Below are 24,696 nucleotides of genomic sequence, written 5' to 3'. Positions count from 1 at the left end.
TGTTTATTTATAGTTTGCTCCATGGCAACACTATTTCCAGGTACTAGTCCCCCCAAATAAGCCACACACACCTCTTCTTCAAATTAGAATGACTGTTAAGCATATTAATAAGCTGTTGTTGTTCTCCATTTGCACAACAGGAGATGATGCTACAAAACCATAAATTTGTACAAAATGCAAAGCAGCAGCTTAAAAAAATATCTAAAAATAATAATAAGCTTCTAAAAGTTGGAATGAAATCAATCTTTTCTAAATTCAGACCCTTTCAGGGAAATTTAAGTTATTTCATTACAGTGCATCAACCAGTAGATGGCCCTGTTAACCATCCCACTTATTTCCCCAGGCATTCAAGATGACTTTCTGTTTTTCTTGTAAAGATCATATCATATTATTTTAATCTATTTTGATTAATTTCACCAAGTGATTATTTGCCTCACACTGATCTAAGCCAAAGCAGAGACAAGATGTTCTGACAAATAAGAAATAAGATAAGCAGAAGAAACAAAACTACTTCATGACTGAATTTGGCTCTTTGGTGTGTCTAATCCATTGTATTGTAAGATGGCTTCAGCACAGACAAACAATCAGTGCTGACAGCTGTATAATTTAAGACAGTTTTTGCTGCTACAGACAATAGTTAAGAGTCACAGGGCCCAATGTACAACTCTTGTCGCTGGATACTATTTTTGAATATTTGACTTTATAAGCAAGTATATGATTCTGTTTATGGACAGGACATTGTGGGTTTTTTTGTGTATCCTTTGGGAATGACCCGTGAAACATGCACTGAGCTTACTACAGATAAATTATTTTACATGTTGATAAGTCTTCATGGATCAAGGCAAGCTGACACAAAAATTACTGGATTGACACATTAAAGACATCAAAGTAAGGTTTAGCTGATCATGTACTTTGATTAGAGATTTAGTTATGGATAAGGGGGAAAAAATGAAAGAAAATTAGTCCATGCAACTCCAGATTATGTAAGTAAACAGCCAGTCAGTTCAACATCATCCATTAGGCATATAAATATGCAATTTTTCTTAAGCAAATGTTTTGAGAGTTTTGTGTAAAAAACCATTTTGCAGCCTTTTTGTCTCAATTATTTTTTTAACAAGAGTTCAAGCTCTACACTGGAAACCTTCCAAATATTGTACCATGACAGGCCCTGAGACTGTCTGTGCCATTTACAATCAAAATACTTTCCATCAGGGAAGAACAAACAGATTGGTTTCCAAGCACAGTTTGTGAGAAGCATCTCACAGTCTGCTCCTGCTTATATTCCTGCCAGTTTTCTCTCCCTTAAAGCTGTTGTGTTCTTATCCTTTGCAGCTTTTACTACCACATCTCCTCTTCCAATGGGTCAAGCAACATGCCCACTCTTCACATCACAGTCTTTTCTCATCAGACTAACTGAAGTCTTAACAAGATTGTGAAGACAGTCTCAGTGCCAGCATTAGGGCCGTATTTCATAAGTAGCATTTTCTGCTTGATAGCGTGTGCACATGTGCTTGTCTACCTTATTTGTTCTCACCCACCTACTCCTTGCTACTTCCTTTTCTCTCTTAAAAAAATCCCCTGTCCGCTGAAACCAGCACACTCATTCATATTTTCTCTTGCACACACAAAGGGGATAGGAAACACATTAGGAAAAGTATTTGCCTCTGTTCAAAATGTCAACCTATGAAACTATGAAAACCTGTATCAGATACTGTGGACTCTTAGCCACACTTAAAAAAAAAATAATAATAATAAGTGGTGCAGCGAGAGTTTGTTTGAAATACAGGTCCTATCTAGTGAAATATTATTTAGATCCACATAGATTCATCCTTGCTGTTGGTCTTTCCTTCAGCACTGTAAGCCTTAAAAAGGCACTGTATTATTTGGTCTGCTGCAGAGTATCACATTCATTCTGTTTTTCATCTGGATATGTACAAACTAACAAACATTTTGTGTCTACTCTTTAAAGACGTTTGCTATCCAGCAGCACTAGGAGTGCTGCCTTCACTGCTGAGATCAGAGCATTTTCTATATACAGCTCTTTCTTATTAGTAGCATACCTATCTTTGTACTATGCCTTTGAATTATTGATAGTTAGGATCTCTGCTGTTCCAAAAAAAAAATCCCCCAAAAAACAAAAAAAGAAAACCATAAGGAATAGACACTAGTACAAGATCACAGATCTGGCTTTGACAGCCTGCCAGTAGATTTCAAACAAACTGGGCTACAGAAACATTTCCCTATTACACAGGTGTGAAAAGAACAACTTGAGTGTCTTTCTCTGCCTGACTACTGAAGAACAGAGACCACTACCCTGAAGTAAAAACTGAAACTGTCTCTGCCACAGCCTGAAACTGGGGACCACCAAAGTTTTGACAGCTATAGTTCACCAAATAGAGTGTCTATCAGATATTCAAGTGATATTATGCCTGATACTATATGAAGCAGGAGCAAAAGGCATTTTAGTTGCAAACTCAGGAGTCTCAGGAGGGAAAAAAGGCCTCCCATTAAAAATAGTACTTCTGTCTTCAGTGTTAGGAAATGCACGATGCCTAGGCTGTCTAGTTTGGGGAACAGAACACTTGTGTTAGATAAGCATGTTCACCAGCATTAGGGAATAAAGATCACTTTTGCCTACACCCTTACCTTAGATTCTAAGACTCCAAGACCGCAAAGTCAGAGTGAGCGTCAACATGGACCAAAGTCGTGCAGCTGGCAATGCAGGCTGAGTGCCAAAAGATATAGACAACTGAAAAGAAAGAAGATAAATAATAATGTACCAACCAAGCTTTTGACTCTGACTTTAACAGACAGGGTGCATATAACTCCACATTCTAAAAGTGAAATGGTTTGCTTGAACTTCATTCATTGACAATTGCTCTACAAAGTTTTGCTTCTATGGTAAAAATCCATATATCTGAAAAAATATACCAAGGTACGTTTGCAGTAGAAAGTTTGGGCTCACCTAACTGTTTCAATTACATTTACATATCTGTCATTTAAAAGGAGAAAACTTATTTCACAGAAAGAAAACTGAATTATCCCAGTGCAAGTACTCCTTATTTATGCCTGAGGAACCCCTCCCCCCCATTCTATGATGTACAAAACAGCAATTACTTGTTTTGGAGAAAAGGAATATTTTTAATAGACTGCAGTTTAATAGTCTGAAAGACATTTCTTAATACTTGTTTCTTAGCTAGCTACATTCTCTAGACTCTCACAGGCTGTTAAATTTGGGGGAGGAGGGGTAAGAAATCTACCCTCTGCTTTTTAGTTGCCCCTTTAAGAGAAAGAGGCAGCACTGGTTAAAAGCAGATTTTGTGACAATAAGACCAGTGTAAATCCTGAAAACCTCTGCTAACTTGAGTAGAATTCTTGTAGATTTAGACCAGAATCATGGGTTTATACTCAACAGTGCTCAGGTCAGTATCAGTTATGTCTGAAGTACTTTCTAGGCTCCAATATAGAAAGACTTCTCTGAAAAGGATCTGGCCTGAAACATGGGCCTTGGCTACCAATCTGCTGTCATTTTGGGCACAGTGGTTACAGGCACTATTACAAGCAAGTCAGTAAGCAGCCTCCTTAGCTTCATAATACAAACTGCTGGCATTTCCAATTGGCCTTATGGTAGTAGGACCCAGTTTTAAGGTCCAGTTAGACAGTAATATGGTAGGAGAATACCAATAGGTGCACAGTGATTGACTGCATTAGTACCGCTGAGACTCAAACTTTTCCATTGATAAAATATTCTAATACCCCAGGCCTATTACTGGAAGCCCTAACTTTAGGCAAGATTTTCTTGATACAGATTCCAAAAAGGAATGCCAAGCAATGACAGGACTGGAGACAGTGCTGCTTACAGTTAAAAGGATATACAACAGCCACTTCTACATATGGCTTCTATTTCAGCCCTGGGGTCACAAAAATCTTTCATCAACATTTTTATAAGAACACCTGTAGGCCCTCAGAGAGGAAATCCCTTGGCTATTACAGACCATTTCCATTTATCACTAGTTTCTCTGTCACAGATCCTAGACCTTTCTCTTGGCAGTTGAGAGTAGGATTTAAAAGTATTGTACCAATGATCAATCTATAAGCCATTATGACTGGACATTGTAGGAAGCACTTGCTACCAAACAGGATATTATAAAATACTAATAGGTGTACATGTGAAGAAGTTCCTCCCCACTTTTTCCACTTAAGAATCCGTTCTGTGACAGCAAGGCCCTGACTTCAAGAGCTCAGGCAGCCTGCTGAGCCACTGACAGGTGGAGGTCAGGGCTAATTGTGGAGTCAGCTGACTCAAGGGGCTGGCAGGTGAGGCTAGGCCTGATGAAAGGAGTCACCTGATTGGAAGAGGACTGGGTTTAGACAGACCCTGAAAGTAGGGCTGGCAGTAACATCTTGGAAGCTGGTGAAGAAATATCATCCAGCAGAAAAGCTGCAGCTCCTGAATGGCAGCATGGAGAATAATATCTGAAACATCTGGAGGTTTGGGTAAGAACTAACGGGTTGGAGAAAGCTCCTGGGGACCCAGTGTGGGGGTCCAGAGCCCTGAGAAGGGGGGTGAATGACTGAGGCCTGTTGAGAGACTGGATGAGCCCAGAGAGAGAGGGGCTGAGTGCAGAGGCCTATTGAGAGGCCAGGTGAGCCCTGGGAGAGGGGCTGAGTGTTTGGATGATCTATGGAAGGCTCAGTGAGCCTAGAGAGAGGAAGTGATCTATGGAGGGATCCAAGAGGGTGGACCCACAGAGATGAGAGGGCTGCCAGCTGGAGGACTGATCCTGGGAATCTCAGCTAGCCTGTGCAGGCCCAGGGCTCAGGAGGGGCCAAAGGGTGAAACAGAGTAGACCACAGCAGAGACTGCCACAGCTGGGACAGCCTGGAGTTATTGAGTGGCCTGAGGCAAAACTAGGGCCTAGGAGAGGTCAAAGGTCCTTGTGTAGCCACAGCCAAGAGGAAGGGATTAAGAGGTGTGCAGCCCAGGATGATGACAGCTGATGCTAGGTCATCTGATAAGGAGGGATCAAGGTCTGAGAGTGACCTGGAGGCCAGAGTAGAGAACTTAATGAGAGATGGAGCCAGGGTCATGGGACCTGGTGGTTAACAGCCCAGGAAGAGTGTAGGACATCTAGGAGGGAGCCCAGAAAGGGATGAGTAAAATCAGGTAGGCCTGAAGACTAGTCCTGGGTACGACCTGAAACTGCACCCTACTGCAGCTACCTGTGGTGGGGCAACCTCCTTGAAATGCCATTCATGGGCTCCAGGGAAAGGTGAGGATGGGGCACTAGAAAACCTCAGTTCCCAGTGCCTTATGGGTTACCCTGGAGAGGGGGAAGGCTAGGGGAGTACACCCCAAAAGAAAAGCACTTGGTCAAAGAAGACCGGGACCATGTGGGTCCAGTGACCCAGTGAGGTTCCAGGAAGGTGCTGAGCCTGTGAAGCCTGGCAAGGAGGCTGGCAGCCCAGGGTGTGGTTGTGCAAGACCAAGGGGTCTGAGGGATTGGAATGAGGTGCGAGATACCAAAGGGTTGAAGGCCCAGAGAGGTGCTGCATCAGCAATTAGTAGAACACCTGTAAGGATGCCACCTGCCAGGCATGGTGTAGGGAAGGTATGGAGCCATGCAACTAGCCCATAAGGCCAAGACCACAATCCAGATGGTCACTATAAAAAGGCCAGGGTAAGCTCCTGCACTATGTATATCAATTAAGATCAAGGTATGGCAGACAAGAGCTGGGTAGACTGTCCATAGAGCAGGATATTTAAAAAAAAACTGGGGTACCCTGTGACACCCTGCCTTTCTTGAAGAGGCAAAGAAATGGAACAACAGTATGAATGCTTATATAAAGCTAAAAATTAAAAGTTCCACTTTTTCACATGAGTATTTATTCACCAATATTTCATTAAGATATACTAAATAGGCCAGTCAGCAATGGGCAAGAGTGATGCAAAGGTTTAGTCTTTACATTTTGGTATTACACAATACTGTAAACACAAAATTACCATGCTGACTTCAATGTAAGAATGACATTTATAAGACACCCCCTCACACCTCCCCCCAATAATTAGATTCTATATAGGGAAAATTTATAAATTTGATAGAATTTTTCAGGATACAAACTATTGGAGCCTTGTCTGGAATTTGTCCCCTTCTCACCGCTATAGCAGGGATAATGAATCTGGGAGGGTCAGGTAGTTCCTTTGCCCTCTGCTCCCACCCAGTTTCTGCCACCTGCAGCCCTTCCCCTCTCCTTACATTCAGACCCTGCTCTATCTGAGCACATGGAAGGAAGGAACAAATTTGAAAAAACTGACCTTGAAATAAAAATAGCTGTAGCAATTTGCATGTAGTACCCATAGATTTAGTTCACCCAGAAATTATACTTTTTTTTGCTTTAAACTGCTGCAAGTTTTAGCACAGGTACACCATAAACTCATTTTAAAGTAAGCTTTAGCACTTACTTAGAGAGAGTTCAATTTTATTTTTGTTTTAATTTTCCATGGTCCGACCCAAATCAATTCCAAATCCGTAAGTCAGTCCAGAACCATAAGTGGCCCATCTGGGGCTTCAGATGTTCCCAAAGCCTTTGGCAGGCATCCTACATGCAGGGCCAAGCCCAGAGGCTTGGGGTTCAGATACCCCTGAGTTTTGCTTGCCCTCAGCCATATGGCTGCAGGAGCAAACTAGGGAGGAGTTTCCTATCTCTGTAAAGTGGGCATAAAGCCAAGACCTCTCCACTCCTCAGCTATGGGACTGAAGAGGAAATTGAAATTTATGCAATACAGTGGCTCACCATGACTTGAAAAAGAGTCTGTGCTGAGGGGGACTATGCTCAATAAGCACTACTGTGTGTTTTATTCAGGATGACTACACTAACATATCCTTGTGTTAGGTTCCCATCAGCATGTTTGCCCCATATGAGTCATGCAATTTATAGGTATGCTCAGTGTTGGTTTCAATTAATCACCTTCATAATTGGTTTCCAATACTGCGCACGTGCTGCTTTTAGCAGCAGGTTAGCGATAGGCAATGCATTCAATGCAGTTTTCATATATGTGCATGTAAAATAAGGGGCTTCTCACCCTCTTGTTGGCCGGGGGGGGGGGGAAGGGATAACCATTTTATATTTGAGTAAGTACAGTATTTAACACTGTATGTTATAACTGAACTTGCATGGAATTACATTATTCTATTTTGATGCCAAAGGCACCACAAACTTTTTTGTTAAGCTATTTCATTCAGCATCTTTAAAAGGGCAACACATTCAACAATAAGACTTCATTTGTTACATGAAAAAAGATAATTATAGCTGAAATAAGATACTGAATTCATGATAGGAAACTCCTGAAGGCACAGGAAAAAGAAAATCCTTACTGACCACTTGTGCTCAAAGATTTTTTTAAAAGTCATATTTAATGGCTGATTTAAAGTTACAACATGGTGTGCCATTGATAGAGTGTTAAAGAGTTGTTACCACAGTGACACTGTCACTATTAAAGCTTCTCTAGAAGGAAAAAAAGACTAACCACCTCAGTCATAGGTATTCTCTTAAAACAGACTACTTTTTTTCTTTTTTTAGTGGACTCACAGCTCACTTGAGTTAATATTGTACTTCTTAATCCAAGTCACTTCCCCAAGCTGACTTTCAGACTGGCTTCCTGCTCTGTGGGTACAAGAGATTAGCAATTCTAGCTACTACGACAAAATATAGCTGGGGTAGGGGAAAATACAATTTGGTCTTTTGTCTGGCCTCTCATGGAAAAAAAAATACTACAGAGGCTGGGGAGGAGAGTGAGAGGAAAGTGTTGTTGGTGATTTAGGGAAAGAATCTATTTTCTAGCATAGTCCAATAACAGCACCTAACTTTGCAAGTTACTAAGTTTCCAGCAGAACATGAATTTTCTGACAAGACTTGAAACAGAATTTCAAACCATGTTTGAAATTCCATCCCCGTAAGTTGTGTTGTCCATTTTACACATTGATTTCTTATGGGTTCAGTTATTAGTAGTCTGAAAATTGTCAAGGGTTTCATGTCTGTCCAATTCTAGAACACCTGCTTGTTACTGAAACTGCTTCAACAGGATCATTCAGGACTTAACAAAACAAGATCAAGTCATAAGAGACAATCACTAGTCCATTTCATCCAGTTTATCTCAGATGCAGAAAAAAACTGCATGATGTCAGCCTGGAAGTAGAGGCTCTGAATTCAACAAAGAGAAAGGAGCACTGTAATCCAATTCCTTGACTGGTCTTCTGGGACTTGGTATAACTCTATGATGTAAGTCTCTCCTTGGAAATATACAAATATACCACTCTCCCCCACCAGAAGGTAGAGGTCCCAATGTTATGGCTACTAGCCTCAAAGATTTTGATTAGTCAAAAATAGTTGAGCACAAAGAACTGCTTGTTCTTCAATAGCTGGCTTCTCTGCTTCCATCCCAATTTCTGCCTTGGCCTGTCTGCCAAAACTGTTCCCAGAAGGTCTGCCATTCTTCCTAAAATAACACTGGGTGACCCCAAAGACAACTGTAAAGCCTGGCACATCCCAAAGCCGTGCCCTGATTTAATGCATCCTTGCAGTGCTGAGGCCTTTAGGTAGAGGAATGACATTGTCTGTTTACATTTGCTTTCCAGATGTGCAGGTGTTCATGGTTTGCTTGGGAGAAAGAGAGAATCAAGAAGAGAAAAAGTTGAAAACTGAAAGGTCTTAACAGACATGAACAACCCCTCACCCCAAAAAAATCTTGTGCAGCCTGTGCCCAGCACCAGGAAAATAGCTGCTACTGCTGGCCTCAGGCAGCAGCAGCAGCCTCCTGTCATCTGGTGCACAGATCCAGGGGCCCATATCCCCGGGAAGAGTCCAGCACAACCCTCCAGTCCTACCGGGGGTGTGGGACCCCAGAACTGTGCGCCAGATGACAGGAGGCTGCCACTGCAGGAAAGTGTCACAAGTTTTGCTTTGAACAGTTTGAGGTGGAATTTCCCAGAAACCTCTGTACCTATGTCCTTGAAACTTGGCAGGCTTCATGCCCTCAGAAGAGGCTACCATCCCTGCAAGTTTCATCTGAATCAGGAAAGAAATGACAAAGTTTTTGGCATTTTCATGTCTCCCCATTATAGCCTATGGGCAAAACGTCAAAATAGTTTTGACAAAATGAAACGGAGCAGAACTTCGAAACAAAACCACTGTCCCTTTGAAACAGTGAAACAGAAGTCGAAACGAAACAGTGCTGTTTCACATAGCCAATGTAGCTAATGCTGAGAGGTGTCTGTGTAAGGCAGAATGGAGGGGGGAATCCCTGCTTGAGCAGGGAAGTGGGGGGAACCAGGAGAAAGACAGATAAATGCCCTGTACCTGCCATCTGTGCTGGAGCGAGTAGAGGGGAGGGGCCAGCCCATCACTGCAAAGCATCTGGGATTCTGGGGGACTCCAATTTAACTTAAACCAGGAAGGGGTCTGGGACAGACATTGACAGTTTGACTCAAATCGGATAAGTCTGATACGACATTCAACCAGATTCATAGATGTTGTTTGGATTAGAAGGGACCTTAGTAGATCATTGAGTCCAACCCCCTGCCCTGGACAGGAAAGAGTGCTGGGGTTAGATGACCCCAGCCATGTGCTTGTCTAGCCTCCTCTTAAAGACTCCCAAGGTAGGGGACAGCACCACCTCCCTTGTAAGCCCACTCCAGATTCTGGCAACCCTTACCATAAAGAAGTTCTTCCTGATCTCTAACCTAAACCAGCTGTCCGTCAGTTTGTGGCCGTTGTTCCTAGCTACTCCAAGGGGTGCCCTGGTAAACAGAGCATCTCCTATTCCTTGCTGCCCCCTCCCCCCTGCAATTAATTTGTAGACGGCCTCTCAGCCTTCTCCTGTGGAGGCTGAAGAGATCCAGGGCCTTAAATCTCTTCTTTGTAGGGCTTTGCCTGCAGGCACCTAACCATAAGAGTGGCCTTCCTCTGAACCCTCCCAAAGTTTCCACATCCCTCTTGAAGCGTGGTGCCCAAAACTGGATGCAGTACTCCAACTGTGGCCTGACCTGGTTTATCTCAGTCTAGTCTCAGCCATTTCCAAACCAGTGTATGTGCACTGAACATCTGTTCTGTTACAGGTTTCAACCAGTTTCTGATTACTTAAACTGGTTTATGTGTAACGTCTGCCCCTAGCCTTGTAGTCTATCTGTAGATTTCAAGTACAGAGTAGCAGGCATTTAAGGGTATGGAATAACACCAGAGCCCCAGACACACCTATGAGCAGAAGGGCACCCTTGGTATACCATAGGAAAGTTGGCAGTTCACAACCTTGCAAACTCTAATCCAATGTAACACAAGGAGAACAAGTGCAATTAACCAGATTCTCTGTCCTCTTAGAAATTCCTAATTCTCTAAAGACTGGGAAGAAGGGTATCCAAGAAGGCACCTCAAATTTTGACACACATTTCATGACCATTGAAATGGAACCTAAATAGTTAGCTTTCCTGTGGCTCAGTAGTGTAAATACCAGACCCTCAAGGACAAAAGACTACAGACAACCATCTTGCAAACTTGAGGGCCTGGAGAGAAAAAAAAAAGGAAAAAAAAAAGCATAGCAGCAAAGGGATGCTGGGTGAGCTTGTCAACTCCACCAATAGAACAAGAAGAGCAGACTCCAGACATAAGCCAATTCAAGGACCTGGCACAGCAAAACCTGGTGCTAAACAGGTTGTGACTACTGCAGAGGAGATTCCTAAACTAGGTTGGGCAACATCCAGTTTGAGTAACAAATGCAACATACCACATTGGGATGTCCTAATGAAGTACCTCAGCACTTTTGGAGTCGAGTTCAACATCCTCCCTTTTTCAGTGTCAGTCCTTGCACAGCAGTTAACGTCTATCCCCAACAGGGCTTTACTTGACAGTGGCACTGCAACTGCAAACACATACTTTTTGTAAAATATGACTCCTCCAGCCCAGATGGGGGTAGGGGTAGTAGCCAATTCCCCTATGCCTGCCTGTTTGCCCATCCTTGTAGGGCCCAGGGACTTCAATCTTGCACAGGGAAAAGAGGGATTCTGGCTGTTGTGCCTCAGCTCAGCCCAGCCTGTGAGGCCTTTCTGCCCACACAGGCCAGTAGGCATAAGCACTGAACAAACTGCCAGGGAACCCACACAGTATGGCCACCCCACAAAGTCTTGGCAAATAGAGCAACTCAAAGAATAGAAAGAATGGCCAGCAGTTCTCCAGCCAACAAATGCGTCTTTAAAACAGCTGACTGGGTAACTCAAGCAGTCATTCAGGACTTTCAGGTCTTTTTCTCGAGATAAATGCTTTATGTGTTGCTGGACATCAGCTGACATCTTGACCATTGGGAATACTGTGTCACTATCTGGTTCTGCCATGTTTATCCTTTGCTCTTGAAAGTGTTGAGTGATATACACCTGGTGATTAAAATCCTAGGTATGTACTGCTTCCCACGTCACACCAACTGCCCATCACTTAAACCTTCAACTACTTGAAGTTACACTGCATCACCTGCAACTGCTCAGGCACAAATTAAACAGTTCTTTCCTGCCAACTGATCTACCCCACATAAGCAAATGTCATCAGCAAAAGAAATGTAGAAACATTAAGTGTAAGTAGGGGAATGCTTACACCATTGGTCTTAAAAGTGCTCACAGTTAAACATCCCCATGAAGAAACCAAGGAGTTGCTGGTAATTCTTGTCATACACTGGTCTTGATTAGGTCACACCCACATAAGGAAGAATGTGCGACAGCGCAATGCAGACATGCTGTGAGGGTTGGGGGTGCACAACAAAGAATGGAAAAAAGTTATTTTCTCATGCTTCAATGCAGCTGGGAAACCCCTTACAATGCTGAGCTATCAACAACAGCCCAAGAGCTTGCAAATCTTATGCCGGGACAATACCTTTTTTGTGTGTACACCTCATGCATGAGAGCACCTACAGGCCATCTGCCCACACTAAACTGCTAGTAGCAATTGGGGTATCCACTTCCAGATCTCCTTGCAGAAGCCTGCAACCAAAACTAGAGAAAGCTTTCTTGCTAGTTAGGCTGCTGTTTTCATAAGCAGCCCATTGCCACTATTCAATCCACACCTGTAGCACAATCCTCTGTAACCAGCCCATAATTTTTAGATCCAGAATCTAAATTGCAGTCTGTGAATGCAAGATAGTCCTGAGCAAGCCCTTCTGGTCAGTCACCTGGCTATACCCATCTTCGAATGACCTGCCCCACCTTTATCCAGGAGCAGGCTACACAAGTGCTTTCCTGCTGTTTCAACAAACATGACCACCAGAACCTGCCACAAGACTGCTCTGATGCAACTGAGAATTAGCTATGAGGCATGGATCTACAAATATTACCATGCTCTAGTTTTACTACACATGAACACAGTTCAGCAGCAGTTGGCAATATCTGGACTATTAGTTTGAAACTAGAGTCTTCACCTTCCCAGATTTCTCTTATTTTTTGGAGGGCTGACTTCCAAAAAAACTAAACATTGGCACCAAGGCCAAAGCAGAAGTTAAGATAGCTAATTTGAGAATTTTGAAACAGTATAAGTTAAAAAGTGTAATCAAGAGTGATCTAATAACAAATGGAAGAATTAGTTTCAGGAGATGAAGTTAGATAAAATAAATTGAAAATAAAAGAAAACGAAGTCAGATAAAATAAATTGGTGGGATTACTCGCATGAGATTTGATAACTAAACAGCCATGTAGCTTTGACATCTGGGAAAAGAAGATATGAAGTCAGGGAGTTTGTATATGAAAAAAATCAGAATGCAACAGAGGATTACCACTTTGGGCAAGATGATAGAAAATATGAAGAACAGGGGGGCAAATATGGCAGACAAGACAGGAACTAAACTAAAGGTGAGAGTCAGATCAATGCAAAAGCAGTATGCACTTCACCAAATGTACATAAACTGTAAGCATGAGTTGAGCATTTTGAGCCGTTTTAACATTCTAACACTTTTGACAAAGTTTAATCTTATTTTAATACTGGTCTAACTCAAACCAATTTTTAGCAACATCAAGCTATGAAGTACATAAAATAGCAATCCATACTTTTACACAACTTGGCAAATATTGGCAGAGTATTCGTTAATGTCTGGGGAAAACATTTGAGTCTGGGCAGGCAAAACATTCAATGCACTTCCCTACAAACTTCCACAACTTGCATCATGTTCTGCTAAGAGCAGACTTTTCTCCTCTAGGCAAAACTAGCCCTAGATGAGCTTCATCTGTCAAACAATGCTGGCAGAAAGAAGAGCCCATTTACAAGTTACATGGTACAGTTTAACAGTAAGATACTATTTTCTCCTTCTACTCAACTGAAAAATAACCTGAGATTCTCATTTGGGAAGTGTAGTCAGATCTAGTTAAAACTAGATTAGTGGCCTAGGTTAGAAGGCATTTGTCCAAACTGGTATACCAGCAAACCCACCTAGTTAGTGCAGCTTCTGCTGCTGTAATGTTTTTGGCAGAAATGAAAGTCAAAAATATTCTCCTGTAGGTACAGCTGTGGCAGATATAACATGTCTGTAGCAACACACATCTAAGATCATCAATGCACCAGTTTTTATACCCAAGATACTTATTTTGACTCAGTTATTGGAGTAGTCTTCAGATGAAATTATCTGGAGAGAAGGTATCATTGAGAGATGTTACGTATAACTGTAATGAAGGAATCACAATCTTTCCAAGGGTGCAAGAAAGGTCCTCATTTGATGCTGAAGAACTGGGACAAAAATTCATTCCCAACCCCCTCTTAAAGGGCAGCACCAACAGTCCTGAACAGAAACTGAATTTGTATCAGTGCACATGGAAGTTTTTCCACAGCCAGCTTTAGCCAACCTAGACTGCCACCCCACAGCCCTGAATCTTCATTGAGAATGGCTATAGATACAACACAAATCCTTTCCCTTACATGAGTGTTTGCCTTAGGAAGGCTGCATTGCCCTGTCATTTCCAGCTCCTTTTAGTGTATCACCTCAAAAAGCACTTAATGAAAGGAGAGAGAATACCTAGTGTTAGTTTAAACTCATGGTCTTAATTAGGGTAATAAATGACAGCAGTTTTATTGATATAGCCCTCTAAGTAGTTAACCCTTGCAAGCTTAAACTGCAAAAGGACATGAGCACCCAATAATATCTATAGCTTAAAACCAAGACAAAGTACTCCAAGCTTAAGACCACAGATAAATTATGGGGGCAAAAAAAAGGGGAGGGGTGAATAACTTTTTACTAAAATGGCAGGGGGGGTGGGGCAATAGACTATAGACATCCTGCACTGCAGGAAAGAAACTAGGTAACATGGAGTCACAATGTTGCTGGGGCAGAGCTGACTTTAGGATTGGGAGAAATGTGAGACCACCCTGGACACTGTGGTCAGGGGGCACCAAACACGTGCACACGCACATGCACACACCCACGAGCAGCCTGTGCTCACAGCAGTGCTCTCCCCCCATCCCATCTCAGGGAGGAAGAATGGTGCCCAGCCCAGCCTGCCCCCTTCCTCCAGTCACAGCTCAGAGGAAGTCAGGCCAGGTGGGTGGGGTGGCACCCGCTCCAGTCTGCTCGCCTTACTCCCACACAGCAGTGATGCTTGCCCTCCCGCACCACCTCCCAGGTGCACCATGCCACTCTGCCTCCATGCCAGTCTGTGCCCTGCACCCCTGCCCACCTACCTCTGCCTGCGGCAGTGCCCCTGACTTGAGGGGGGAAGGCTGGGAGGCACCAAAACACAAGTTTACCCAGGGCATCATTTACCCTAAGGCCAGCTCAACTTCAAAGATAGCTGCTGGAGCTGAAAATGTGGTCAGACAAAGCAGAAAAACAGAAGGCCGAAACAGTTCTTGTTTCCAGACTGCTTTGGCAAATTTATATCAGAATTCAGGTCTCAAATCCTTCACAGAAATTTGATAAAATTAGAAAAGAAAGACGTTGGGAGCAGAGTAACAGACATGAAGGGAAAAAACCTTCAATCAATTATGGACCTTCAAAACAAAGTTAATCTGATGGGGGTGGGGAGGGGCAGCACAGAAGGAAAAAGGGGAAGCACTCATAGAAAATATAGAAAACACTGAAGAAAAAAAACCAATCCTCTTTTCTTCCTCATGTGAATGGGCTGAAGAAATAAATTTTACTCCGTTCTTAAAAGCACTTCAGACTTCTTTAAAAAGTGTATACTTAACTATCTCTAGACAGTATACACACATCTGTACTCCCTTTTCAACTGTATTCTTCTTCAACACAGACATATCTAGAGACATAACTCTAATAATGCATTACTTTAAACAATTATGAAGAAGCCTTGGATACTTGGTACAGATTTTTGCCAGATACACCATACTCTAAAGGAAAAAAAATGAAAGATTATGGCCCATCTCTGAGAAGCAATAATAAAATACAGACGGGACTACCGCTTTGAGCTCTTTATGCAAAAAAGGACAACAGCACACTATAAAGGAGAAGCTAAGTCATCGTATTTACCAAAACATCTAAGACTGAAGCACAAGCATTTCAGAGACAGATGTTGAGGCACAAAATAAAAACAAGCTGTTCCCAAAAGAAAGAACCTTAAAGAATAAGAAACAGGCAAATCTGAAGCGAAATTTTAAAGCTACTGATTTACAAGACAACTTAAGTGAAAGTGAATAGTGTGAATGGACTTTCTAAATATAAACTAGCTCCAACAGAATTTGGTTACATTTAAAACGTGATCCGAGATAATTTGGGGAAAGAAACACGTACCAGGTTTAAAATGTTAAAGGAAAACCAGAACAAAGAGAGGGGTTCATGGGGGAAAGGGTGTAGGAAAAAAAAAGTGCCCCATGAATTCCATTTGAGACGGAGTGTGCTTCAGAGAAGGCCAGACCTGTGGTTCCTTCCCACCTCCGCAGCTTGTCTTTCAAATCCATAAAATAATGCCATTACATGCGACACCCAAAGCAGCTCTCAAGGGGCCTCCAAGATGTTAACTCCATTAGAAAGGCAGCAAAACCTTTACCAGAGTAATGAACAGTCTTCACATATTAGGGGTGGGAAGGAAAAGAGAGAGAGTAGGGTATATTAGCAGGGGCTGCTTAGGGTTGGAGAATGAGACAGGAAAAATAGAAAAAAAATTTTAGAAGACATCTTTAAGAAATGGCAGTTGTTAAAGATGTTTGCTGTTCATGGGAAGAGGGAGTTGGGGAGGGGATTTAGTGCAGGGGAAAGACAAAAAAGGCACAACAAAGTTTTGCCTCCCCCAACCCTTTTTTTTTTTTTAAACACTGTAAATATAAATACAGAAAGTAATAATAAACGAAGAATCCCAGTTTTCCATTTGCTGCAGAAAAAAGCAGATCTTCTCCTTTAAAGAAAAAAAAGGTTTCCCCTTGCAGACTGGCATGGGGAGCCACATGCATGTGCACATGATAGCCAAGCAGTGTGGTGTAAATCAGCTCCTGCAGTTCTGTGGGGGCATTGGGGGTGCTGGCAAGGGCAGGGAGGAGTAGGGCAGAGGGGAATAAGTGATGCATAGGGAGTACACATGACCCCAGATTTCTGCACCCAGTGGCCACAGGGCTGCAACCTGGCTGGGCAGTTAGTGAGACTTGTTACTGCTGCCAGGACATCCACACCAACCAGTGCCAGCAGTGCAAGGAGCAATGAAACGTGGGGGAAGGAGGGCGCCATGCTGTCCTCACCTCCTCCAGCCACTCACACACCAAGCTGCAGCAATACTCCAGAGCAGGTGGGGTGGGGTGCAGTGCAGGTGACCTGAGAAGAGTAGCGGCAGCCAAGCCATGGCAGCAGGGTAGACCTGCAGCCAGTGCACAAGCCAGTACACTGGCAGCAGGAGGAGGTGAGGGCTGTGTGTACACCACCCTCAGTCCATTACTTCTCACATTGCTGAGGGCACAGCTGGTGCTGGGGTCCCTGCAGCAGCAACATGCCTTGCCACCTTTGATCCATCTTCCCGCACCACAGTGGCAACTCCCGCTTGTACCAGTTCATCCAAGTGTCAGTACCGTGGCCACTGTGGGTTGGCAGATCTGGAACAGGCACGTGCCCCCACCCCACCATAGCCCTCCAATGCATCACCTATGGCATTGCTTATGGTTGGTATCCATCCCTGCTCCACACACTGGGGGAGGTTGGGGCCTGGGGTGGGGGGCAAGCAGGTCAGGAGTAAGGGGCACCAGTGGGGACAGGGGACTGCAGGTCAGGAATAAGAGGTACCAGCAGGGCTGGGGAGGCCGTAGCTTGGGAGAGGGGCACCAGCCTACCAGGGCTGCTCCTTGCCACCAAGTGGCTGTCGGGGGAGGGGGCAGATGACAACAGCTGTAGCTGCACCCACATCCTGATGAGCAAAGGGGCAAGGGAAGCTCTGATCTTCTATGATAAAAAACCCCCAAAATATATAGGTATTTAGGATTTATTATAACGACTGAGGCACTGGTAGGCTTCCACATTATGATTGCAAATATATTAATAAAATATTGTGTTCAACTGATACTCTCTCACACATGCTTCATTTCAATAGCAGAAAAATGCAGGTTTTGAAGGTTGTAATTAATTTTAGATTTTTAAAGAGAAAAACAGTATCCCTACTATAACTAACCAGGCAAAAATCTATAAACATAAACTAAGCTGAGCAGAGCTGTACAGGGGACACTGGGCAGCAGTTGCACAATGGGGTCATGCTGGAGCTGCCGGGTAGAAGGGGTGATCAGAAGCACCAGCTCCCTGAGTACAGCCAGGTGCTACCAGGCTCCTGTTTCCAAGGTGCCCAGAACATGGGACCAGCTGCTTTGGTGATAGGTCTTTGGTTCAGAAGCTAGCAGTTCCTCCACTGTCTTGGTGGACATCTAGCCCTGTCAGGCACCCCTACCTTGGCTGCCCTCTGCTCCTGGGATGGGCAAAACCAAGGGACCTGCCCTGGGCTGGACAAAACATTCCTGTGGGCCGTGCTTTGCCCACCCCTGCTATAAACATTAAGGGTCCTTACAGAAAGTACTACAACCCAAGATGAAATGCAACATTTTTTGCTTCATCCAAGAAATCCACCTTCAAAAGAAACAGTAGTTACACATTAGGAGAGTGGTTCCACCACACTTCCCACATGTATATGCATCTCCAAGTAATCCAAATTAAAGAAGGGAGTTGCAATTATCATAGCAAAATATGCATCTCTTCAGCTACAGGAGAAAAGCTATGGATTATTAACACAGATGTATATACTGCCTGTGAAATATAGTTGACTTCAAGAAGTATATCTACATATCTCATCAGGACAAGTTGTTCTCTTCCAGCTTCTGATTTCTCCGGCTACCCATGGCTGCTCAAAAGCCAGAGAGCCCTCTTCATCTGAGAACTCCTTGTGTTGGGAGGAGACCATAACTGTGTTCTGGATGCAGATGACGACTCGTCTTGTGGAAATAAAGGACAGAAAAAAAACACCACACATGCAAACAAACCACCAGGCACAAAGCTAAGATCAGCAGATATCATGTACTTTGTGAATCCTGGAGATGCTTAAACCCAAAAGAAAGGTATCTTTTTTTCCAATATCACAAACTGATATAACTTTGATTTTCAAATCATTGCTTAATAATTCTGTATCAGCAAAACAAAGTAGAATTGTCAGGTCAGACCATGGTCCAATACAGTTATTTATTAAGTATTAGTAGAATGTACCCAAGCTTGGCAACTGAATTCCCCATTCTGAACAGCCAGGAAAGTTTAAACTGTTGTTAGAAAGGAAACCAGGCTATATTTCACAGAAAATAATGCAAGTCAAATTAAAAATAGTATTTTATGTATGATTTCAAAGCAGTAACCAGAGGCAGCCTAAGTAGGGTCAACTTCGCAAAATGAGAATGCCAGATCTGACTAGTGAGGGAAAAAGACTTTTTTTAAATAAAGTTTAATTCAATTAATTCTTTCATATATATTTTCTGTGACTGAAGACACAAACTGAAAAGAAAAGCTAAATTTGTTACAAAGTGCAAGGATGAAAGAAGCATTTAGATATACAAGAGTTATATTATGAAAAGAAAAAAGCAACAGGCTATTGGAAAATCAAATTCGAAAAAGATAGTGACATTAAAAATAAAGCACAGAGCTCCAAATGATTTAGTAAGTGGATGAAAATCAACATGGGATACATTATAAAACTTCTTTAGATCCAGAAAAAAAATCCTAAACAAAACATCTGCATGACCTTAAACTGAATTTTAAAATAGGTTTCTGGGATTCTTTTAAATGGCATCTCAGCCCACTTAAAAGTTAAAATGCATCTATTGCACAGGAATAAGAAATTGCTGGAAAAAAGTGTGGTCAGCTGGGGAAAATACAACTGTATTTTGTGGGTATATTCCACAATCAAAAAGCTTGAAAAGACAGCAAGGGAAATTACAGGGTGAACCAATTTAAATCAGCAAGCCAAAAGACAATTTAAATAACTTATTTTTTTATCAATTTTCCCACTGTATTTGTGTTTTTTTAAAACAAACATATTTTCATTTGTTGATATAATTAAGACCTTTATTTACAAACTAGTTTTTACAGATTTGGTACACATTTTAAGTACACAAACTAGATATGCTATACATTATTAAAAAAATTTTTAAAAATTACATTTGGACTGTTAGAAATCCTACAATTTAGTATCCTATAAGATGGCAAAATATATACATCTAATTCATTACATGATTAACTTTTTGCTCACATACTGTATTACAAGTGTGAATGCAGCTTTCCCCTAGGTGCTGGTTCCTATTTGCCTAGTTCTGTTGAAAAAAAATGAGGGTTTTTTTTAAATGGCTGGCAGCGGGGGAGAGACCAAATGAAAGAAATATTCTTTCAGCACCTGCAAGAGAGGCTACTGCTGGTAAAAGCTGGTTATGCACTTCCAGCAAACTCTGGTTTCAGGTGCTTTGCTAGTGACTTCCACAGTGGTGTCACTTTCTTTAAAGCACCCTGAGCAATCGTGCTGCTTCAATTGTTCACCTTTAGTCCTGACATTTATTATGTTGGCATGAATGATGTGTGATTAGTAGATGTCCATGCCATAGCAGCATTTTCCTTTTCAGCAGTTAGGCATCTACCCAGGTGCTTTTTGTTAAGAATACTGGGGAAAAAAATGAGAGAATAAGTACCTGATCCATCCATTTTACTGTCTGTTGGGTATTTCTTGAAGTTCTTTTCAAACTTCAACATCCAAAAGTACACATGCTGGTGTCTGCTGGAGTCAGAGGCAAGGTTCCCATACCTGCAATGACTTTGCTGATCCTTTGCATCCTGTAAGGCAGACCCTGCTTCCCCTGTGGGGGGGACTCGAGCCCCAAATACCTGAAGTAGTGCTATATTTTTAAAGCTTGACTTCAAGAGTTAAATGAAATTTTAAAATACATTACACTAAATGTATATCCTGACCTATGCTGCATTAAATTCAAATTTAAATTTTAAGCCAGTTTATATGTAAGGAAAACAATTTATATTATTTTAAATACATTTTAAAAATCCAGTTTTTTAAAATCATTGATTTTTTTTCTAGATAACCCCATAATGTTCTTACTGAACACACTCCTGAGAATTCTCCAACAAAGTCATAGAGAATTACATAAGCCTGCAAGAGTAACACTCAAAGGGAGGTGGGGGGAGAGGGAGAGAGAAAAATCATTGACTGGGTTCATAAAGTTTGGGAAGCTTTTCAGTTAAAGCCATCTTACCACATCAGCATTGTATAGATGAGAAGAAGTGCTTACTTAGAAATCAGGCATAAATCCTTGGAAAATGGATTTCACCCTCCAGACCAGAAAGGGTAAGGAGAACAGAAGTTCTCTCTGTTAAGAACAAATTAAAAAACTAAAAGCAAAATAGTGCCCCTTTTATTCTGCAGAATTTCAGGAGAGTAAAGGGGACAAGGAAGAAAGGAATCCTTAAACAGATTACATGGAGGTGAAGAAACAAGAGCTTGACATAGCTTCCTTACACTTCATACTCTATCTGAGCCTGAAAGGAAGAAAACAACAGAACATAAAACTCTCCTCAGAAGACAGTGACTTGAGTTATGGAAGCACTGTTGATGACAAAGGATACCATCCTCTGTCCCTGTATGTTGGCCTTTGCTGGGTTGGATGCTTTTTTAAGTATTAAAGTTTGCTATACAAATTAGTTTTGTTAATAAGTTTATTAAAACACACTAGAGAACAAGCAGAAATACAGCTAGCATTTAACCTTGCATTGCAGGTAATAAAGCACATGCACTTTGTACTTTGGACATCTATCCAAACTTAATAAGCAGTTTAATAAGAGGTCCACAGCACTGTCAGGACTGCAATATTAACAGCTGTGAGACTGACTAGCTCCTCATTTTCAATGCTTCTAAACAGCAGCACTGAAAGCAACTACTAGAAGCTTTACAAGCAAGAAGAAACTAGTTTGTTTCAGGGCTGCTGGAACTCCAGTGCAAGCAGCACTATATACTTAATGAGTAGTTTACAGCCCTCACAGGGCAGTACTTGTGACATTAGCAGCATTTAAAAGTGGATGGAGCTAGTCAATTCAAGGGCCACTATCAAAGCCCTTAAAGATGAGGGGAGGGGAAAGAGAGGAGAATGCAGCTGCAAGAGATTATACCCATTATTTTTAATATTTTGACAGCTGCCCTCCCCACTCCTTCACATTCTTGTGATGTCAGAGGGAATACTATTTGTAATACAAGTAGACCACCAGTAGGAAATTAAGGCTGGGATAAACAGTGAGGTCACCACATTACTTGTTACATTATGTCCTTCTGAGGATCTTACAAGGCCATCTTGCTAGCTGTGTAACATCTTCCTCAGAGTATCCACTTCTTATTAGTGTTACAGTAGTTCCCAACCAGAAGGAATGGGCACCATAGCACTCTGAACGAAGGCCAAGTAGTCTTAAAGAAGAACGGAAGACAGCCAAAAACTGTCTCTTTGTCAGAGGTATACCTTCAGAATGAACAAAGAGAGGTCCTTCCCCGCGTGGCCTAGCTGCCACATAGTTCCAGAGTGCTTCAACAGGGCATACCCAGGTCTCTCCACATAATCCAAGAGAAATCAAAAATCTTTCTTGACCCAGGAAGGATGTACGTAATCGAAGGTTTGCTCTCTCTTCCGTCAGCTGGAGATCACTCAGGAACAGCAGCTCTGGCTGTGCCCAGTTCTGATGCTCTGCCACCATTTCCTGAACCCGAAGTGCTCCAAAAAATGCCACAGTAAATACAGCACGAAAAAGTAAACACTCATACTGTGAGCTGCAAACAGACTCCACAGACCCCAAGATTGATCGCAAGACCTCAATGGTTACAGGAGCAGTACCACCCCTTGGAGCATCATCCCTCTGACGCAATGCTATCACCATATGCCTGTTTACAATGTCTTCAAGAGGATCAGTATGACCTGTCAATTTGGAAAGGTAGGAGAGTGCTGCCAAGTATATCAGTATTTTTGGTGAAGGTAAGCCTAGGGACTCCATAGCCACCACAAATCCTCTACTTTGATACAGTGGAATTGGCCATTCTGGAGGCATTCCCATGTTTTCTCTGAAGGCAAGAAACTTTACCAGGCCTGTATGGTAGGCTTGCCACATTCTTACATCTACTGAATGCTCCAACAAGTCCAAGGTCTTCAGAGGCCAAGGGCCTAATGGATTCTTCTCAGCCCCATCTCCAATAACACTTCCTGTAGCAAAAATAAATAGATAGCAGGTTAATGTTTAGCAAGAGTAAAACTTATGAATCAACTTCTTAGTCTGTCCAAAATGCCATAGGCCTAAAGCAGCAATTCTAAATCAGGATGTCATAGGAAGTATGAGGAAATAAATAGATAAAGGCGGGCTCAAGCTCTCCCTGCATGGCTGTTTCCCCACTCTTGCTGCTCAGCACCCCTGCAAAAAGGCAAGCACTGCAATAAGTCCAATTTTGAAATAGGGTGCTGCTCAATATGCAAGTTATGTTGGGGTGCCTCAAGTTTAAAAATGTTGACTGCCACTGCTCCAAAAAAAGAGTCAGTCCCTTCCTGCACAGGAATTGCTTGCAAAAAATAAATTCTTAAATCACTTCACCCAGTTACATGCAGCCAAACATTCCTTTTAAGACTGCATCCTGTCGTTATCATTTCCACGCATGCAGGGTAAGTCCCAGGCAGGACACCATAAAAACAGCTTAAGCAGCACAAAGGCTAAAACTGACTGCACCCAGCAACTAACCCTAGGAAACTCCAGGCCAACCCATTCTCCAGAAAGGGAGTGTGTTATATACAACTCACTAGCTCATGCAAGCTTAGGTCCCAGAACAAAAGCCAACTGACCAATAGGGCAACAGTGCCATTCAATAGTAAATCACAATAACCCTTAAGCTGCAGGGCTTTGAAGCCCACCTGTGGGTAGATCTGCAGGCTGGAAGAGGGAGGGGGTCTGGGAACTGTCCGAGGGACCAGAGCCTGCAGGCAAAGCCAAACCTGGAGGCCAAGTTTGGGGCTGGCTGTTAGAGCCTTACCTTTAAGCCCATTTTAAACTTCGGAAATGAAGGAAACTGCCGGGGTCCTGCCGTAAGAGGCGCCTGCCTCGTCGGCAGAAAAGCAGAGCTGGGCCCTAGCGAGGTCAGCCAGGACCCAGCCCTGCCTGCGGGGGCTCAGCCCCATCGCAACCGCCCTGTGCAAAGCCGGGCTGCAGACGCGCCACAGGGCTACCACGGCCGCCCACCACTTCCCCGAGGCCGCCAGGGGGGCGACACGCGAGGCCGGGTCACCCGGCCCCTCCTGCCTGCCTCGCTCAAGCGGGCCCTGCACTCACCGGCAGCAGCCGACGACGCGGCGGCGTCTCCGGCCCCGGGCCCCACCGGGCCGCCCGCGCTCGAGGCGCCGGGCCCGTCCGAGCCGCCCCTACCGGTCTCTGCCCGGGCTCGGACGTCCTCGGTCGCTCCCCGTTCGACCAGAACGGCGCGGAGCCAGTCCATGCCGGGCTCCCGGGACAGCAGCCCCAGCAGCTCCCAGAAGGGCGCTGCGGAGCTGAGGCCGGGGCCCAGCTCGGGCCGGGGCCGGGTCTGAGTCGCGACGCTCCTGTAGCTGGACATGGTGGCCAAGATGGCGACGCGCAGCACCTTCCAGACGCGAAGCACCAGGTGACCTGCACCCATAGGCATTCGGCCGCCCCTTCCGCCCCTTTTTATAGCCCGCCAAGCCGGAAGGACCCAATCAGGGCGGGCTACCTCATCCCGCGCTTTCTACTGGTGGGATCGTCTCATCCGACCCCCCCCCAGGGCACTGCCATTGGCTGGTCTGTTGAGGCTGAGCCAATCAACTGGCAGCTCCCCCCACCCCAACCTCGTGCGGGGTGTCTTCTCGGCTTAAACCCGGTGGCTGATGCCTGGGTCATAGTGTTGGGCGTGGCGTGGGGTCAGGAGTCTGGTCAGTAATGGAGTGGCTGAGGTCAAGGGTCCGCACGCGGTGGGTAGTAGTGCCAATAATCCTGTGAGCTATGCTGATGGGAGTGTAAAGCCCCAGAATCAGGCAGCCTAAAGGGCAGGAACCAGGCGGAAGATAGTATCTTCCAGGCTAGCAATAGGCCCCAAACCTCGCCTTGCCTGTACAAGTGAGAGACGCAACAAGGCAGCATCTTGGCAGAGCCTTCTTCCTGTCCCGGGTGCTGCCTGCTGGCGTTGGAAGGAT

General features: G+C 43.6%; 1 protein-coding gene across 1 annotated transcript; it reads right to left on the bottom strand.

Annotated features, from left to right (window-relative positions):
• Positions 1–20,502: 20,502 nt before the first annotated feature.
• On the bottom strand, positions 20,503–24,170 carry LOC109321830. The gene is made up of 2 exons (XM_019552582.1): positions 23,822–24,170; positions 20,503–22,710 (listed from the first exon to the last, which is right to left on the bottom strand). Exons 1-2 carry the CDS (start codon positions 24,168–24,170, stop codon positions 21,785–21,787), a joined length of 1,275 nt encoding a protein of 424 aa, XP_019408127.1. The 3' UTR covers positions 20,503–21,784.
• Positions 24,171–24,696: the final 526 nt, after the last annotated feature.

The sequence above is a fragment of the Crocodylus porosus genome, unplaced genomic scaffold (genome assembly GCF_001723895.1).
Source record: "Crocodylus porosus isolate Cpor-Errol unplaced genomic scaffold, CroPor_comp1, whole genome shotgun sequence".
Lineage (NCBI taxonomy): Eukaryota > Metazoa > Chordata > Crocodylia > Crocodylidae > Crocodylus > Crocodylus porosus.
This window is presented reverse-complemented; position numbering and strand designations above follow the sequence as displayed.

What these genes read in the sequence shown, in the direction of transcription:
- LOC109321830 (XM_019552582.1), bottom strand. Translation starts at nt 24,170, where the DNA reads ATGCCTATGGGTGCAGGTCACCTGGTGCTTCGCGTCTGGAAGGTGCTG. An exon ending in CGCGTCGTCGGCTGCTGCCG is followed by an intron (nt 22,711 to 23,821) that starts GTGAGTGCAGGG and finishes TTTTTGCTACAG; the next exon opens with GAAGTGTTATTGGAGATGGG.